Raw genomic sequence first — 19,492 nt, forward strand, 5'->3', positions numbered from 1 at the left:
TCTTTTTTTATTAAAATTAATAAAGACCTAATTAATTAATAGATAGAGTATATGATGAATTATTTGTTAGCGTTCAAAATATGTTTATTTTTTTTTCGACTTTAAATTATTTTTATTGAAGCGCGATTTTGTTAAAGATTTTTTAAAAATCTTATTTTTAACCGGAAATGTATGCCGTGTCATGTTTGGAATTACCTTAGTGTGTTGTTAAACGGCTAACTCAATAATTTATTAGGAAAAATATTATGTGCAAGTCTTAAGATTTTGCCTCAGAGGTGGCACAAAGGGTTGAACAAACGAAATCTCGAGACCTTGGACAGTGTTTTTCTGGCTAAAATATTGAGTTAGCCCTTTTTAACAACACTAGAATACCTACTCCTATGAATTTCAAAACAATTTTTACTTGGACCTTTTAAACTTGATTTAATTTATATTTAATTTTCCATATACATATTTTTTTTTAAAATGACTCTAAAGGTTAACAGCAAAAAAATATCTTCTACAATTCATATGACAGGTGTTCCAAAAACATGTTAGAATATATTTCCGGTTAAAATCCCATTTCCCGTCCCGGCCCGAATTTATTTAAATTATAGAAATTAATTTTTTATAATTACTCAAAATAAAAGACATGTGTTATATGGCATTTAGTTTCTATAAATAAATGCAAATATTTTTTATTTTACAATAAAAAAATTCAATATAAAATTGATAAGTTCGGATATATTTTAAAAAAATTTCCAAGGTCCGACCCGGCACAACCGGATTTTTTTCAAAAAATATCCGACCCGGCACAACCGGATTTTTTTAAAAAACCGAGTCCGAAGCCCGTTTGGGCCGGGTACGGGCCGGGTACGGGCCGGGCTTACTTTTGCGGATCTCTGATAAATAACGCATTGCCGGAAATAATCACGCTAACATATATTACATATATTTGTTGCGAGGAAAATTTTAAATATAAGACCACAGTTAGCTATTTTTATATCACCAATCAGTAAAAAAAAATTTCGATTACATAAATATTATCCTTTTTATAAAATTAATAAGGATAAACATTTTTGTTTTTAGCCAATGGGACGTCAGATCGAAGCTTAGGTTAAACGTCTTTAAACTCAATATTTTATCCCGGGAACTTTTGCTCATAGTTACTTACAAAAGGTTTGGGATGTCTATTAGCGGATATCTCTAGGCTTGAGTCAATATTTTTCCGGCTAAAAATACTGAGTTAGCTTTTAAAGAGTCGACTCAAACCGAACCGTTTAAAGGTTATTATTGCAGCTAGTGTTGTTAAATTTTAAAAAAACGGCCCTATTTAAGATTATAGCCAAAATAGCATTATGTAAACCTATAAGATTTTGCGCATAGCTGGCAAAAAATGCTTGGGCATCTTATTTGCTAAAATCTCGATTGCTTATACATAGTATTATTTTAGCTAAAAATTCTTAGATCGGAACCCTTTTGGAATGGAATGGGAATTACAACAAAAAAAACAATATCCATTTCTAAATGTCAGAGTTGTTAAAAGATATTTTTTAAATGGATCTAGATACATATACATCGTCTAAAATAATATCTAGATACCGATATTTTATTCAAAAATCTATCTAGATACAGATACAGATACCACATTTTTATATCTATGTAACTAGATCCTTTAACAACTCTGCTAAATGTAATTTTTTTTTTTTATCCTTAAATTCACATCAAAAAAAAATTAAAAACTTCCCAAAAGTTAATTAAATTCTTGCCAAAAATTTAAAACACACTTGTAACAAATTAATTACGAAAAACAAGCCCAAATTTGTTTTTTTTTGCCGAATTTTCTGAAGAATATTAGGTTTAATTTTGATTTTTAAAAGTTCAAGGGGTTGGCAATATTTAATAATTTGAATCGATTCTTTATTATCCAGTATCTAATTCCTTAAGATTCTTAAGAGATCCTAATCCTTCCTTCCTTCCTTCCTTCCTTCCTTCCTTCCTTCCTTCCTTCCTTCCTTCCTTCCTTCCTTCCTTCCTTCCTTCCTTCCTTCCTTCCTTCCTTCCTTCCTTCCTTCCTTCCTTCCTTCCTTCCTTCCTTACACAAAAAATTAAACGATGACTGATGCCAGGCCAACCAATCAAAATTGACCGATAAATAATCTTTAAATAAATCGACTCCATCGTGCAAACGGAGGGTGAGGAGCGGTCGCGGCAGCCAACTATTTGAGAATCCGCCAAATTTTGATTTCTTAAAGCAGTTTAAAAAAATGAATTTGAAATTTATCTCATTTTTAAAAAAAGTGTACATATAAATTCAGTTATTTTATCACAAATTATAAATATTTTAACACATTATAATTGTACAAATATTACCTAATTCAAATTATAAGTTGTAATATCTCTTATAATTTTTTTTTTTTTTCAAAAAAAGCTTAGGTAAATTGGAAAATTTCCAGAGTTGTTAAAAGATACTTTTTAAATGGATCTAGATACAGATACAACGTCTAAAATAATATCTAGATACAGATTATTTAATCAAAAATCTATCAGATACCACATTTTTATATCTAGATACAGGATCTAGATACTTGTATCAATTTCTGATTGAAAAATATCGAAAAAGTTTAAACCCTTATCACCATATCTTTTTTCTAGACTTCGTTTAGGTTCGTTGTGACAAAAATTTTGATAAGTGCAGGTTCGGTTTCGGTGAATAATAACGGTTACAGTTTAAAATTCCTGATTCTTTACGCATTGATTTTATTTCAATTCCTTCTTTAAAAAAGGAAAAATAACGAAATAATATTTGATTAAATTAAAATTTCTAAGAGAAAAAAAAAAAAATTAAACGATAGTAATTATCTATATTCTTATAATATAATATTTATTTTATTATTTTTTTGATAAAAATTAAAATTTAAAATTTTATAATAATTAATAAAAAAAAAATTTTGCATTTTAAATATTATTAAACTGAGGTTTTATAATTTTATTTTAATTTTTTTTTTTTTTAAATAAATTATTTATCAATTAATATTTATATCGAATTTATTTTATTTTTTTTTTAATTTATCGTTAAAATCAAGGTCGCGGAAAAATGATAGCCTAATATATTTATATTATATGTATAATTAAAAATTATACATTTAATTAATAATATAATAATTTTATTTTTTTTAAAAAAAAAAAAATAATAATAATAATAGAGTGAAGAAATTTTGTTTTAAAAAAAATTAAATATAAAATATTGGTTTAATTTGGCTATATACATCAGAAACCCCTCAGAGGTACAATTTACACAGCCTGGCGCGGCACGGATTTTTTTAATTTTTTATAAATTTATGGATAATAATTGGCGACCTAAAAATATTCGGTTTTGAAGTATTCGACCTTTTCTTAGGCTCTGTCCGACCCCGGTTTTTAGGCCCAGCCCGAGTATATTTAACAAATTTAAAAGCCTGGCCCGTGTGCCCAGGCCGGGGCCGGTTCGGACCTGCATTCTCCGTCGGTAAGATGTCGCAAGTAATTTACCTCCCCTTAAAACTGGTATATTTTACTAAAATTTGTACATTCATTTTTTTGATATTTTTTTAAACATTGCATATTAGGTTTTATATTCTTAAATTAATTATAAATGTAAAAATATTTTGGGAGATTAAGTGGTTTCAAAAATTTTTTTTATAAGAATTTTTATTCAAAGAAGCTTCGCAAAATAAAGCAAAATATATTCGATTTTAAAATATTATTATTCGTAATATCTTGAACTAGATAAAATTCAAGTAACTGAAGAGATGCATTGATATCATCAAAGGGGATTAAAATGATGAAATTAGAGTAGTCATTTATACATTTTTTTTAAAGGGACACGTGTTCATTTGACCAGAACGTAAGATCGTCTATGAATCATAACTAGGATTTCAAAAACATAATTATGTCCATCTTCAGCTGACAGTAAGTGATTCTGATTGGTCATATGAGATTATTAGCGAATCGTGCTATTCCTATAATTATTGTATGTAAAACATGCAAATATAATCAAAAATTAACTAATATATAAATATCAATATTTTTTTTTATTTGCGGATAGAAATTCTAAAGTCCCCGTTTCCCAAACTCATAGAATTTTTCATCCTGTGCTTTAGAAAAGTAGGATAATTCTTTTGATTGAAGATTAACCTCTCGAAGACTTAAAAATTGCTAAATCTGCAGAAGGATTAGGGGGGAGGGGTTGTCCAATCAGTAAAAAAAATAGGGGTGTGGGTAAAGGGTCCAACCATTTTAAAATTTGTTGGAAAAAAATAACAGTGTTTTTTTTTGTAGTAAAAATTTTTAAATCTTTGGGTATCATTTTTACCCAGAATATCAATAGGCTTTCTTTCCTTCTTTCTTTCCTTCTTTCTTTCTTTCTTTCTTTCTTTCTTTCTTTCTTTCTTTCTTTCTTTCTTTCAAATTAAAAAAATCGGCTAACCCAATATTTTAGCCAAAAAAAAAAATATAACTTATAAACCCTGGAAATTTTGTTCGTGGTGGCAGGAAGGTTTGGAAATCTATTGATAATATCTGGACACTTAAACATAAAATTGACAAATTTAACATATATTTTAAAAAAAATTCTAAGGCCCGACCCGACCCTACCCGAATTATCTTAAGAAATATTAAGCCCGGCCCGAAGCCCGTTCGAGCCGGGCCGGGTTTGAGCCGGATACGGGCCGGGCTTACTTTTGCAGATCTCTACCCAGAATATCACTCAAGAGGGTTAACTGTCTATGAAGTTAGGAGTGACGGGAAAAGAGCGCATCAATAATATCTAGATTTACTTAAATAAATATTAATGTTTGACTCAATATTTTATACAGACAAATATGCAAAAGCCCGAAGAATTTTTCTCATATCCGGTACAACGGTTGTGGACATCTGGCTTAGGCGATATTATTCTTGCAATAATTTGCTGTTTTTTTGGGGGGTCCTGTTTTTTTTTCCTGTTTTTTTTTTTACATCCAACCATCTCTCATCTTTTTGATTAGCTAAAACGGCTGACTTAATATTTAAACCAAAAAATAAAAATAATAATTGTCTTTAGCCTCGAGATTTCATTCTATAGATTCAGGATCTTATTAGCGAAATCTTAATAGTGCGCACGAATTGAAACGTTTCAACGCAGCGTTTTCAAAACGCGTATAAATAATTTAAAATACAAAACGCAAACATGCTCAATTTTAAAACGAATGCATTTAAAATGGTGTGCGCACTTGTAAGGCTTGCATAATATTTTTTTCCTGATAAAATATTGAAGTTAGCCGTTTTCAAAAATAGGCCTTGAGCCGTTTAAACGACACTTATGGGCAAACCCGATAATAAATATAATCACATAATTTATATATATTATTTTTAACTATTAAAATAAATATTTTTCAAATCTACTTTTAATATTTTGTTTTTAAGTAAGGGAAATTTTATATAAATTGGATCTCAAAAAAACTATACTTAATTTTTTTTTTTTTTGATATTGCCTTGTATGTAAGTATGGGTTTTAAAATGTAAAAAGATATAGAAAGATATATTATATAATGAATTTAGATAAATTTTAACAATTTGAAACCAATTATCCCATTATACTATTATATCGTCCACTTATATTATTAAAATATCGATATGATAACCGATAATAAAATAAAAGGACCATTTCACATTACTAATACTATAAGGGGAATTTTTTTTATAGATATATATATATATATAATATAATATATAGAAAGAAAGAAAGAAAGAAAGAAAGAAAGAAAGAAAGAAAGAAAGAAAGAAAGAAAGAAAGAAAGAAAGAAAGAAAGAAAGTAAGAAAGAAAGAAAGAATGTTAGTTTTATGATATTTTTTGCTAACCCAACGACATTATAATAATACATAGACCGACGATGTATTCATTGAAAGTTGTACATCAATGAAAAACAGCTGGGGGACGCCATTTTGAATACCCATTTTTCATTATTTAAGAAATTTTAAACGAGAGGCCAACGTATTCCTACGTCTTGACGCAAACTTTATTAAAGAATTGCCTGGATCAATAACATGAAAATAATTACTATGTGGGTTGCCAAAATGGCGTGTCCAGCTGATTTGCATTCAACGACGCTTTCGGGTGCAATTATTATGAATGCGTAGTCGGTCTAGGTATTATTATATGTCATTGCACCAACCCTCCGAGACATCGTAAGTTATCATTATAAAAAAAAATTAGAGTGGCATATGTGGTTTTGGATGCTAGAGACCTTGACAGACACGTAGCCACAGGGTGGGGAATGGGGGGTGGGGGGTGGGGGGGGGGGGGTAGCCAGAAAATATTTGGCTCCCAAAAATTCTGGCCCTCAAATTTAAAAAAAATTATATTAGTTATTGAATTTTTGATTCGCCATTTAACAATCTTGGAAAAATTGATAATATCAAGATCACATTATTCTTGCAAAATCATCGTTCATTTATGGATTTTGATTGGTTAATTAAATTTTACAAGATCATTTTGGACGTATTTTGCATTTTAATTTATTTTAGCAAAGAAATGCAAAATAAAAGTTGTGTAAATGTCCCATACCTGAAATGTTTTGATTTTGGAAATCTATTGACCCATTCAAAATCCCCCAAAAATGAGCGATGATTTTTGCAAGATAATTATGCTCTAGGTATTACATCGCTTTATTTTATATCAACTTAACCATTTGTGGTTTAATGCATGCTCTGGTTATAAATATCTAATCAGTAATCAGAAGAGTTGTTAAAAGATACTTTTTAAATGGATCTAGATACAGATACATCGTCTAAAATAATATCTAGATACCGATATTTTAATCAAAAATCTATCTAGATACAGATACCACATTTTTGTATCTAGATACTTGTATCTAGATCCTTTAACAACTCTGGTAATCAGTAATAATTTTCATTTTTTTTATTTATAAACACTTACAAAGGTTATTCAAAAACTGATTACAATGATAATCCCCTATTTCTATTGGGATATCCTTTTAAAGACCAATTAAAAATAGGGATGGGTTCGTGTTTGAAAATTTAAAATGTACAATTACATTTAATATAGTATATTACTATAAAATATTTTATAATGTTTATTTCGTGATGAAAAAAAAAAATATTAAATAATAATGCTTTACTGCAGAGTCAGGCCCGGCCTGAATTCTATTTAAAATAAACGGGTTCGGGCCGGGCCGGATATTTTTAAAAAAATTCGGGTTCGGTCCGGGCCTAATATTTTTTAAAAAATTCGGGCCGGGTTGAGTCGGACTTGTGTTCGGGCCGGGCCGGGCTTGAAAAATTAGGCCCGATGCAGATCACTACTTTAAATACCATTAATACCTACTCTTTTTTTTATATAGAAATTTCAAGCAAGTGGCACGTTAGAATATTTTTCGCGTTTCCTTTCCTCGACTTCTTCACTCGAATATTTTTTGCATATAAAAAAGATTTATAAAACTAAGACTTAAAAAAAGGTTTTAAAATTTGTTGTTTTTTTTTTAAAAAAAAAATCTCCCAAAATAATAAAACTTTCCTAATATTATAATAATACATATATGGTTTAACCATCACATATGCCTTTTTCTGGCTTATTAATTTAGAAATAGAAATATCCTTATCGATAATGAAAATAGATCGTAAAAAATTATTATATATATAATCTATTTAATATCTTTTAATTACAGTTTTATTGCTTATAAATTAGTGAGGTAGGAAAAAAAAATTTACTTTATTTTTTTTTATCTTTCCGCTTACATCCCCAACCACCACCCCCCCCCCCATTTCCACATAGTGGTGTTTTATTTTAATTCAGTTTGAATTTATCCTGGAAAAACATTCTAAAATAAGTTTGCCTACTGCTCGAAATTTCTAGTCTAAAATGGTAGTGTTGCTAAACTGCCCATCTTTAGTCAACCATAAAACAGCGCGTAGCCATTTTTTTTTTTATCCAGAAATAATTCTAATCAACTTCTAGTCGAGACTCAACTTAGAAGCTTAATTCGATTTTTTTTTTTTTAGTCTAAAAGCTAGACTCAGTCAGACACAGTAGAGATTGTCTACGTTAGGTAATTTAACAACATTACTAAAATCGTATTCTTCTAATATAAAATGATATCCACACAAAAGAGTTAGTTTCTGTTAAGTGGAAAAAAAAATAAATAATAAACTTAACCTATAAATGGTAAGAACTCTTAGGTTTACTCCTGTTTTCGACGCCTATACCCAGGTTTGACGATCGATTTGCACGTCAGAATCGCTTTAGGACCTCCGCCAGAGTTTCCTCTGGCTTCATCCTGCCCAGGCATAGTTCAACATTTTTCGGGTCCCAACAACGTGTGCGCTCAATTCTACCGTCTTTTTTTTATATCCTGGAAAAGTGTTATAAATAAGTTTGCCTGATGGAACGGTATAACCATATCTCGAAATTTTCGAGTCAAAAATATGATATCCACAAAGAGTAGTGTCGTTAAACGGCTCATTAAAGACGGCTAGCTCAATATTTCTATGGTTCTTTCTATGAACAAAAATCTTTTCAAGCTTGCGTAATAAATTTTTCTGGATGGAATATTGAGTTTGCCGTTTCCTAGACAAAGATTGTATAGTTTCTTTTATGATTTGGGTTTACTATTTTCATGTTTTTAAAAATTAATCTAATTCTGACTTTTTATTTAATTTTTTTTAATATCCTGATTTTTTAAACATTTAAATTATTTTTATTTTTATTTATTTTTTTTAAAATTTATAAATTCCCCTTTATTTTATTTTATTATTAATTTAATTTATTTTATTTTATTAATTACGGTCCGCCTTGTAAAACGGTATAGAAGGAAAAAAAAAATATATATTGAATATCACCTAATTAAAAATTCCGATATTATTACGTGTAAATTATATTTATATTTGAATTAAAATTTTATGTCAGGTCAGTGGAGATATTATTTCATATCCGGTAGAAATCCCCTCTAAAAAAAAAGTCCGCTTCTAATCTCAAATTACACTGTATTAAACACATTCTGGCGATGTTCGCCACGAATTCGCGCTAACTGTGATTGGATGAGGTTAGCCTCTAGTTTTTTTTAGCATTTTGTAAATGCCTCTACGAATGAATCCTGAGTTTGAGCTCGGATTAGACATTCTTTTCGGAAAAAAGGCATGATTCCGACCTCCATCTCAAAATTTATTTTCTGACTTCGACAATTTGAATTTTTTATTTTCGTTTCAGCAACCTATAACTTTTGTTTTTACGCGCTTGTTTGAAACATGGTACTTTTTTTTTATTAACAGTTACAATAAATGTATCTAAATAATTGTATATGGACTATATGAAATTTCGGATAGAACTTATAGAAAAATAGGGTCTCGTACCTTGAAAAATAGGTCCGATAGAGCAATCCTAAAACAAATGCATATACATTTATACAAATGCTAATATTGACCACTCTGAGAATATCTTTTCGCATTCTGAGAACTAAAATATTTATGTTATCGATATGTTTATTATTAGAAAAAGTTAGTTTTATATACATTTCTCATCCATGATTACACTTCACCCAAATAATACCAAATATATATTTCTAAAATCTCTCTCTAAAAAGGTATTAATTTGATTTTAAGTAATATTTTTTTTGCAGGAAATAAATATCATATACTTTATCATTTCAATATATTTTTGTCAATTTTGTAAAATTTTATTTTTCCTTTTTTTTTTCTCTCTTCAAAATTTGTACAAATATAATAATAATTAATTTATCATTACAATTTTATAATATAAATTATATAAAATAATTTAATCTAATATTTAAAAAAATAAAAATAATAATTTGACATTACAACAATATATAGTGTATATATAATATGATGACCTCTAAATTTAATTTCACATTTTTTTTATTAAATTTTTTTTTCCATCTCATTAATGAAAATGGAACATTTTAAACAAATAAAAAAAACCTTTTTATTTACCTATCTTTTTAAAACCAATAATCGGTTTTTTTTTTCAAACAAACAAAAAATATATAGAAAACGTTTTATATTGTTTTTTTTGTTCTTCTCTTCTTTTACATATGCGATCCAAACGCCTAACCGGTAATCATCACCGAATAAATGTTGTTAAACGGCACATTTTTTTTAAATATACCCGGGTCGGTTATAAGAAAAATCCGGGCCGGGCCATGCAGATGATACCTCTATCGGTCCCGGATATTTAATCTATTTTGATGTTTATAAAAAAAACGCGACTTAGGACACCCTATTTTAGTTTTTTTTTTATATGAGAGATTTTGATATATAAGGTGATATAACAAATATCGAAATAAAAGATGTTATTTTATTTTTTTTTACTCCCAAGAATCACGTTTCTATTCAAAACATATGTTTTAGAATTCTGAGCAGAAATGAAATATTATCGAGCTACGGGCGCAGCCAATGACATTATAATGATACCTAGACTGACGATGCATTCGTTAAAAGTGTACATCAATAATAATAAAAAAACAGCTGGGGACGCCATTTTTGGTTACCCATATCGATGTTCAAAATTTTAAAAACGAGAGGACCAATTTGTTCATATCTCTTGACGCAAACTTTAATTGAATCGCCTTGGGCAGGAGCAGCTGATTTGCATTCAACGACGCTTTTCAAAACGCGTTATTATGAACGCATCCGTCAGTCTAGGTATTATTACGTGTCATTGGACGCGGCAGCGGCCTAATTGCTTAAAGTTTCATCTTTTTTTAAAAAATCGAAATATTAAAAATGGAATACAAAAAAAAAATTATGTGATAATATTAAAGTTGATTACAAAAACAAAAATGTATAATTATTCTCTTTTTGAAAAAAAAAAAATTAGAAAAAGGCTTGTTATCATTTGTATCTTTCTATACTATTATTTATTAAATACAATTTTGCCACTCTTTGGGGAATATCATCATATTTTCACATCTTAACTGAACTGGGGGAAAAAAAACTTAAATTGCTTGTTTTTTTTGTTTTTTTTTTTTCAAACAAAAAAAAAAAACTCAATTTATTTTTGACATTCGTTCTTTGACAGACCTTTTTTTTATTAATGTCATTTTACTTCTTTTTAAAAAAAGAAAGAAATATTTAGATAAAGTAGCACCGTTTTTTTTTTAAATTATCAATGACATAAAATAATACCTAGACTGACTATGCATTCATTAAAAAGTTTGCATCGATGAAAAACAGCTGGGGGACGCCATTTTGATTACCCGTATCATCATTTATTAAACATTTTGGAAACGAGAGGCCAATTTATTCTTATGCCTGAAACGCAAACTTCGTCGAGATAATGAGGGAAGCAAGTCATCAATTTAATTAGTAGTTTTTTAACGTGAGAATAAATTGCCTACAATATAGGTTATCAAAATGGCGGGTCCAGCTGATTCGCATTCCGCAACGCTTTCAAATGCATTATTATGGATGCGTCATCAGTCTAGGTATTATTATTACGTCATTGAAATTTCCTTATTTATTATAACGACCTTTTTATACGTGGAAATAGTAGACTTTATAATTAAGAATTTAAAAAAAAAAATGGAATTAAGTTTTCTAAGTTGAGTGAGTCTAAACTTTGAAGATCGATTCGAATACCTTAAAAATAAAAACATGGCTACACTGTTTTTATAGTTGACTAAAGTTAGTTAGTTTAACTACAACACTAGATTTTAGATGATTTTTTTTTAAAAAAAGGAAAATGTTTTCCAAATTCCTTTTCCCTCCTTCCTCCCTTCATAAATCGATATTTCACAATTAATATCGAATCAAAATTAACGAAATTCCGTCTACAATCTCGCCCCACCTTGCAAGAGCGAATTTTATTTTTCGACAAATTAGATTTTTTTTTAAAAAAAATTTGTCTATATATTTTTTTTATATAAAATTTTAATTTATATAAATATAAATACATCATTTTAAAGCTATTTAATATTTTATATTATATAATGTATGGTGTATGTGTAAATAGATTTAACAGTTAGTAATAATAATAATAAAAAAAAATTTAATTCTAATTTATATTTTATTATAATATATTTTATAATATTTTTTTTTAAAAATAACTATATTAATCTGATATGTTTAAAATAACCACATAAAAACTAATATTTTTTTTTTCATGAATTTGATATTAAAAGTAATTAAAAAATGACTATAAAATATAAATTTATTTCTATTTTTTATAGCGGTGTTTATTTTCGGTATCAAAAATATTCTTTATTAAAAAAAAATCTCAAAATTAAATTGGATAAATAATATAATAATGGTGGTATATTTTATATTAATGTTTAAAAAAAAATAAAAATAAATGTATTTAATAAAATGAAATACGGTTTTTTCAAAAATTAAAATATTGGTAATTTGGCGGCTTATAGAATGTTGGAAAAGTCTGTGGGGTGGACTAAGGGGAGGGGGCGGGAGTTTTTGGAGTTGAGACCCCTTCTACCCTCTACCCTCCTTCCCACCCCCATGTAAAAATACTATTAGGTATTTGTTGATTTTTTTTTCCATAATATAAAATAATTAACATTTAAAATAACTTTTTCTCATTTCAAATCGCACCTTTGTCGCGCTGTAACACACTCCAGGGAAACGTTGGGGATCTGTTTAGCGTTACATATGAGGAGCATAATCAGCGTTATAGATTTGTTTCCAAATATTTATATTTGGACAAATAAATTCATCCAAAATGCCCCGAGAACTAGAAATAAATAAATAAAAATTCTTATCAGAAGCTCTAATTTTACCACTCTTTTTTTTTTGTACAAAAAAAAAAACAAATCGTTATTCCTAAAAAAAAATCATATTTTTTTATTTTACTTTTGGTAAAAGAAAAAATCAAATTCTTATTCGTGAAAATACGAAAAAAAAAAATTTCAAATTTTTCGTTATTTCCTAAATCCTTTTCTCGAATAATTAATCCCTGGTTGTATCTTAGCCACTTTTATATGTGTACCATAAATTTTGTCACATTATAATCCAATAAATGATGATAGTCGACCTACGTTAAGTTTACAAAACACTGGGCAGATAGAAGATTATAAGGAGAAAATTATTCCTTTAGAAAAAAAGACGTAATAGATAATTTAAATGGTTAAAGATTATTAGTGTTGTTAAACGGCTCGTTTTGAGGCGTTTTAAAAAAAGACTAGTTCAGTATTTTATCCAGAAAAAATACTACGCAAGAAGATTTTGCTCATATAGAAGGAACAAAAATATAGGAAGGAAGGAAGGAAGGAAGGAAGGAAGGAAGGAAGGAAGGAAGGAAGGAAGGAAGGAAGGAAGGAAGGAAGGAAGGAAGGAAGGAAGGAAGGAAGGAAGGAAGGAAGGAAGGAAGGAAGGAAGGAAGGAAGGAAGGAAGAAAGGAAGGAAGGAAGGAAGGAAGGAAGGAAGGAAGGAAGGGGAAGGGGAAGGAAGGAAGGAAGGAAGGAAGGAAGGAAGGAAGGAAGGAAGGAAGGAAGGAAGGAAGGAAGGAAGGAAGGAAGGAAGGAAGGAAGGAAGGAAGGAAGGAAGGAAGGAAGGAAGGAAGGAAGGAAGGAAGGAAGGAAGGAAGGAAGGAAGGAAGGAAGGAAGGAAGGAAGGAAGGAAGGAAGGAAGGAAGGAAGGAAGGAAGGAAGGAAGGAAGGAAGGAAGGAAGGAAGGAAGGAAGGAAGGAAGGAAGGAAGGAAGGAAGGAAGGAAGGAAGGAAGGAAGGAAGGAAGGAAGGAAGGAAGGAAGGAAGGAAGGAAAGAAAGAAAGAAAGAAAGAAAGAAAGAAAGAAAGAAAGAAAGAAAGAAAGAAAGAAAGAAAGAAAGAAAGAAATAATTGATTTTTTTTTCCCCGTTGTACAATTAAATGTATTTTTTTTATACTTGTTTATAAAAGTCAATAATCTTCCCTCTATTTGCCGCTAGAAAAGGGGAAAATGTCACACAATTATTAAATTAAGTTGTGTATTTATAAGATATAAAAAAAAATTATTAATTTACTGAATATAAATTTATTAATATAATAATAATATAACTTTATAACTAATTATATTCGATCCGGTTAATATTTATTAGTTTAACGTATATTTTTCTTTTTAACATTAACCAAAATTATTATTATAATCATCAAATTACAGTTTATTTAAACTTTGTATTTCTTCATTTATAATTAATTATTCGAAAAATTAACCCTCAAATATTACATTCTATAAAAGTTTCAAAAATATATTTAGGCCATCCAACCTTGCTTTTCTAATACAGTTTTGACCCGTTATTTTTTATAAATTTTGGTATAAAATAGTTTCGTTCATTAACGACAAACTAATTAATACACTAGATTTCATTTTGTCATAACCGATGATAATTTATATGTATTTTTATTAAATAATATAAAAGTAAGTATATATTAAATCATAATTTAATGCGGGTAGCGTAAACTGGAATCATCTTGTGAAGATTGGTGGATCTCGAAAATTCCATCATTCCCGTCAAGTCCATATTTTAAAAAATAAATAATTCTTCTATGAGTTATTCATTAATCTATAGAAGCCGTTTATAATTTATATTTAAAAAATAGTAAAAATCTATGTAAAAAAAATGAATAATACAATTATATTAAGTTCATATATATTCTATGACAAAATTTTTTTTTTTGTCTAAAACACTGTTAATAAATTGTGTTATATTGATTCTTTTCACTTTAACATAATGTTAATCTTATAGTTACATTGATTGTTATTTACTTTTGAAAAGTATATATATATATAGAATTTATTAGGTTAATATAGTATAAGTTAAATATATTTTATAAAAATATTAACCATTACACCCATATTAGCGTAACACTAACAGGAGTAAGTTTCCTCCTGAGCATGTTGGAACATATTTCTCGGTTATAAAATCAGATTTATAGATTTAAAAGTAAAATTAAAAAGCGCTCACAAAAATGGATTTAAAAATTGAAAAATAATAAATAAATTGACTGGAAAAAAAACACATTTGGGTCCTAACATATATGTTTATAAAATTTATATTTATAATCTCCTTTTAGGCCAGAGCTGACCCATGTGATCATATATGGCTTGATTACCCGGCTTCGGGAGATTCTTGTTACTTGAGCGAAAATACGAAATGCAAAGTATATATATATATATATAATATATCAATATCTCTATATGTTTTCTCAATTCTTCTTTTAAAAATATTAGTTTAACTACTATTTACTTTTCTAGTGTTTATAAAAGACTGGGGTTAGCTTAATATTCCTCGAGAATTCCGCTAATAGATGTTCTAGACCTTTGTGCCAATCCTATTAGCAAAATCTTCAGGGCTCGCGTAATATTGAGTTCGCCATTTTTTTTTTAAAAAAACCCTGTTTCAAATCGCGCCATTTTATCAACACTAATTTATTTCCCCGTTAATTTTGTAATCATATGTTAATGGGCAACCATTTTTATTTTCGTAAAATAAAAATAAGGAAAATTCCGTACGATTTATATAGGCACAGTGTCCAAAATCTTTTTTAAAAAAAATTTGAAGTTTTAAAACTTTCGGAAGTTTCAAAATTTGATGAAATTCCGAAAATTTATTTTGGTCATTTTATATTTTATATTTAAAAAAGGCTTATATTTTTTTTTCTCCCTTAAAGTTTTCAAAAGTTTTGAGAATCGTAATTTTTTGATATTTTGGATTTTATAGCCTTTTTAAAAGATTCAGAAATTTTTAAAAATAAATTTTGTAAATAATAAAATATAATGTTAGAATTTTTTTTTTTCGTACTCTTAAAATTTTATATTAAAAAAAAAAATAATTATTTCGGAGAGTGCCAGGCCCTAAGCCCGACCCGGCATAGGTACACGGGTCGAGTCGTATATTTTGAACAAAATCCGGCCCGGGTCGAAAATTTTTTTAAAAAAAACCGGTCCGGTCTGTGCAGATTACCTCAGCAGGTAATGAATATTATTAATTAAAATAAAATATATATTAAAAAATTACATTTGTTTTCATAAAATTGAAACTAGAAAACGGGTAACAAAAAAAGGTGTTCGGCTTGCAAAATTGTGATACATGAGGAGTGCTTGGACACCTTGATTAAAATAGGATTTGTGTGCAAGCCAACATTCCGGTTAGAACATCGAAGATCTTCTCTCAGGAGGAACGAGGAAAGAAAGGAGACTAATGATCCTCCACGTGATCATCTGTCAGAGTGTAAACATTATGAGTTGCATCATCATTGGGTACATAGGAGGAGGCAAGAAGGCAAATGCAAAAGTTGCGGCAAATCGTTTCCCACGAAATTCAATTTCTATTCCAAAGTTATCATATTTCTTTCTTTCTTTCTTTATTTTCTTTCTTTCTTTATTTTCTTTCTTTCTTTATCTTTCTTTCTTTCTTTCTTTCTTTCTTTCTTTCTTTCTTTCTTTCTTTCTTTCTTTCTTTCTTTCTTTCTTTCTTTCTTTCTTTCTTTCTTTCTTTCTTTCTTTCTTTCTTTCTTTCTTTCTTTCTTTCTTTCTTTCTTTCTTTCTTTCTTTCTTTCTTTCTTTCTTTCTTTCTTTCTTTCTTTCTTTCTTTCTTTCTTTCTTTCTTTCTTTCTTTCTTTCTTTCTTTCTTTCTTTATTTTCTTTCTTTCTTTCGTTCTTTCATTTAATGTTTAGATTAGCTGTTTAATTTAAATAAATCTTTTAAATTTAATTTAAAGAACAAAAGTCATCCTATACATTGGAATTATTATACCTTATATAACCAGCCTTTATTATAAAGATAAACTTTGCAATGTGTTTCTAATAATTTCCTATATAAAAAAAAATAATAATAATAATAAAGGAAATAGTCGCCATCAGCTGTTCTTGGTGCAAAAATGCCCACCATAACAAAGTCTCGTGTTTCACCCTCAAATTATTTGAAGAGAGATGCAGTTTGGGTCATTTAAGGACGGTTATTGTTCCTCCCTGGTGGATAGTTAAAGCCACGACACATCCTAATCTCAAAGAAAGAGTGACCATTATTTCTAATTCCATCCACAAAGATCCTTTGATTCCTCCTAATAAAAATTCAACCTCTACTTCAAAGATTTGTCGAGTTTCGGAGGATGTTGAGGCAATGAACGAAACTGTGCTAAATCTTAATTTGGACGCCAATAATCCCGGTATAGGCTCTCCGACTAACACGGTGCATTACAGGAGAAGTTCTAAGACTCTAACCTCTAAATCGCCTTTGTCAATTAAAAATCGTACACGGCGATTAACACATCACACTCCTGCACAAGTTTAACCAATCATATTGTCAAATGATTTATGATGATTTTAATTTGAATATTTAAAACTATAGCATTCATTTTTGATTAATATTATTTCAAATTCAATTTGATTTAAATACATAATTTAGTCTAAGAAAAAACCCATCTTTTACATACAACCAAACTACGATTACTGCGACCCAAACAATGCCAAAAATTTTGACACTGAATTACCGGTGGAGAGATATTATAAACTCTGCGGTGAAACGCCAGTTTTAGTTTTGATAAACCCCAAAAGTGGGGGAAACAAAGGGGCCAAGCTTATACACAAATTCCAATGGTTTCTGAACCCCAGGCAAGTCTTCGACATAACGAAGATCAAACCCGAATTCATGTATAATATTATATTTGCTCGATTTTACTTGTATAATAAGGTCGAAGTATGCGCCTATATATTATTAAATGTTGTTAAACCGCTGGTTAACTCAAAAATTTGATCCAGAAAAAAATATTACGCAGGCCTGAATATTTCGCTCATAGGAAGGAACAAATATTTAGACGCACATATCATCAAAATCTAGACGCTTTTAAGCGACACATTTCTGCCCGAAATATTGAGTTATAACCGTTTTGAAAAATCTGCTCGATACGAGCCCTTTAACAACACTACTATATATAGGCGAACACGGTTTTAAAATATCTTTTTTTCGAATACTTTACCATAATTCCTTATTTTACTCATTTTACTCATTTTGCAATATTCGTTTTGCACTTGTCGGCCGGCGTTCGTTACGTGTATTCGCTTTTGTCAGCCGCGATTCGTATTATTGTTTTATTGATTGTGTGATATTGTAAGAATTGGATTTAGTCTTAATTAAAAAAAAAAGATAGGTCCGGCGAGACCACGCGGTCCTACTGTGCCTTTTGGCGCTGAGGGGGGGGGGGGGGGTGGCGGCTGAAAAAATATACATTTATTTTGAAGCGAATGATTATTTCTACGTCAGAGTTTCGTAAATATTGATAACATTTTTAAAAAAAAAAATTGAAACACCTACAAATTCCTTTTGAATAAAATTTGGTATAAATTATACAATCAATATATTTTTCAAGTATATAATTGAATGGTGAGTAATAGTAATTAATTTCTAATATAATTTACCTTATAATTAATTAATTATTTTTCCCGGAAAGGGAAAAGATGTATTTAAATAACTAATTCTAAATAGTTAAAAACCTCCGATATCTTATGCAGAAATTAATGAGAATCGAGCTAAAAAGTCCGTTACAAAACTGTCCTAAGATCCGGGAATGAGTTGATCTCCCTCTAAGGAAAATCCCTTAATCTTATTAAATCTTTGTATGATTCATTAATATCATATTTTCTGCTTTTAAAAAAACAATCAGAATCGAAATGTACCACAAAGTTTCGAATTTGAGAATATTGGTATGTGGAGGAGACGGGACAGCTGGGTGGATATTCTCGGTGTTGGACTCTTTGACGGAAAAGGATATCATCGACGACATGCCAGCTGTCGCTATTTTGCCATTGGGAACGGGGAACGATTTGGCTAGATACCTCGGCTGGGGAGGGGTAAGTATTTATTTTTTTTTCTTAAATTTAAAAAAAAAAAAGAGAAGAGAAGAGAGAGAGAAGAGAAGAGAGAAGAGAGAAGAGAAGAGAAGAGAAGAGAAGAAGAGAAGAGAAGAGAAGAGAAGAGAAGAGAAGAAGAAGAGAGAAGAGAAGAGAAGAGAAGAGAAGAGAAGAGAAGAGAAGAGAGAAGAAGAAGAAGAGAAGAGAAGAGAGAGAGAAGAGAAGGTATTGATTTTCGAAAACGGCTAACCCAATAGTTTTTCTTTATGCAAAAAATGATATGCAAGCCTAAATATTTGAACAACGATATTTTAACGAACTCGATTGCTTGAAGTTAATATTATTATGGCTTAAAATTCTTAAATTAAAATTAGAAAACCAAAATGAACCGTTTAAAAAAAAACTAATATATATATATATATATGAAGAAGGGGAAAATAAAACGTTTATGATTTATTTATGCAATTTCAGTCCTACAATGACGAGCCTTTGCCCAAAATAATTACTAGCGTTGTCGAAAACCCGATAAAGAAATTAGACAGGTTAATTTGAATTTTAAAATCAAAAATTTAGTTATATTGAATAAAATATTAATTTTTTTTATTTGATATTGTTCAGAGACCTTGCAGGCCCGGCCCTAAGCCCCGGGCTGGGCCGTATATTTTAAAACCCAAATATTTAAAATC

General features: G+C 29.1%; 1 protein-coding gene across 1 annotated transcript in view; it reads left to right on the forward strand.

Annotated features, from left to right (window-relative positions):
- LOC135926063 (uncharacterized) overlaps positions 1 to 19,492 on the forward strand; it is a 96,458-nt gene that overhangs the window by 64,338 nt on the left and 12,628 nt on the right. The window contains exons 4-9 of the mRNA XM_065461729.1: positions 15,032 to 15,118; positions 16,002 to 16,295; positions 16,804 to 17,244; positions 17,365 to 17,609; positions 18,620 to 18,806; positions 19,278 to 19,348. Coding sequence (XP_065317801.1) covers positions 15,032 to 15,118; positions 16,002 to 16,295; positions 16,804 to 17,244; positions 17,365 to 17,609; positions 18,620 to 18,806; positions 19,278 to 19,348 — 1,325 coding nt within the window. The remainder of the gene's footprint in view (positions 1 to 15,031; positions 15,119 to 16,001; positions 16,296 to 16,803; positions 17,245 to 17,364; positions 17,610 to 18,619; positions 18,807 to 19,277; positions 19,349 to 19,492) is intronic.

Source organism: Gordionus sp. m RMFG-2023, chromosome 3, assembly GCF_954871325.1.
Source record: "Gordionus sp. m RMFG-2023 chromosome 3, tfGorSpeb1-WG-v2, whole genome shotgun sequence".
Lineage (NCBI taxonomy): Eukaryota > Metazoa > Nematomorpha > Gordioida > Chordodea > Parachordodidae > Gordionus > Gordionus sp. m RMFG-2023.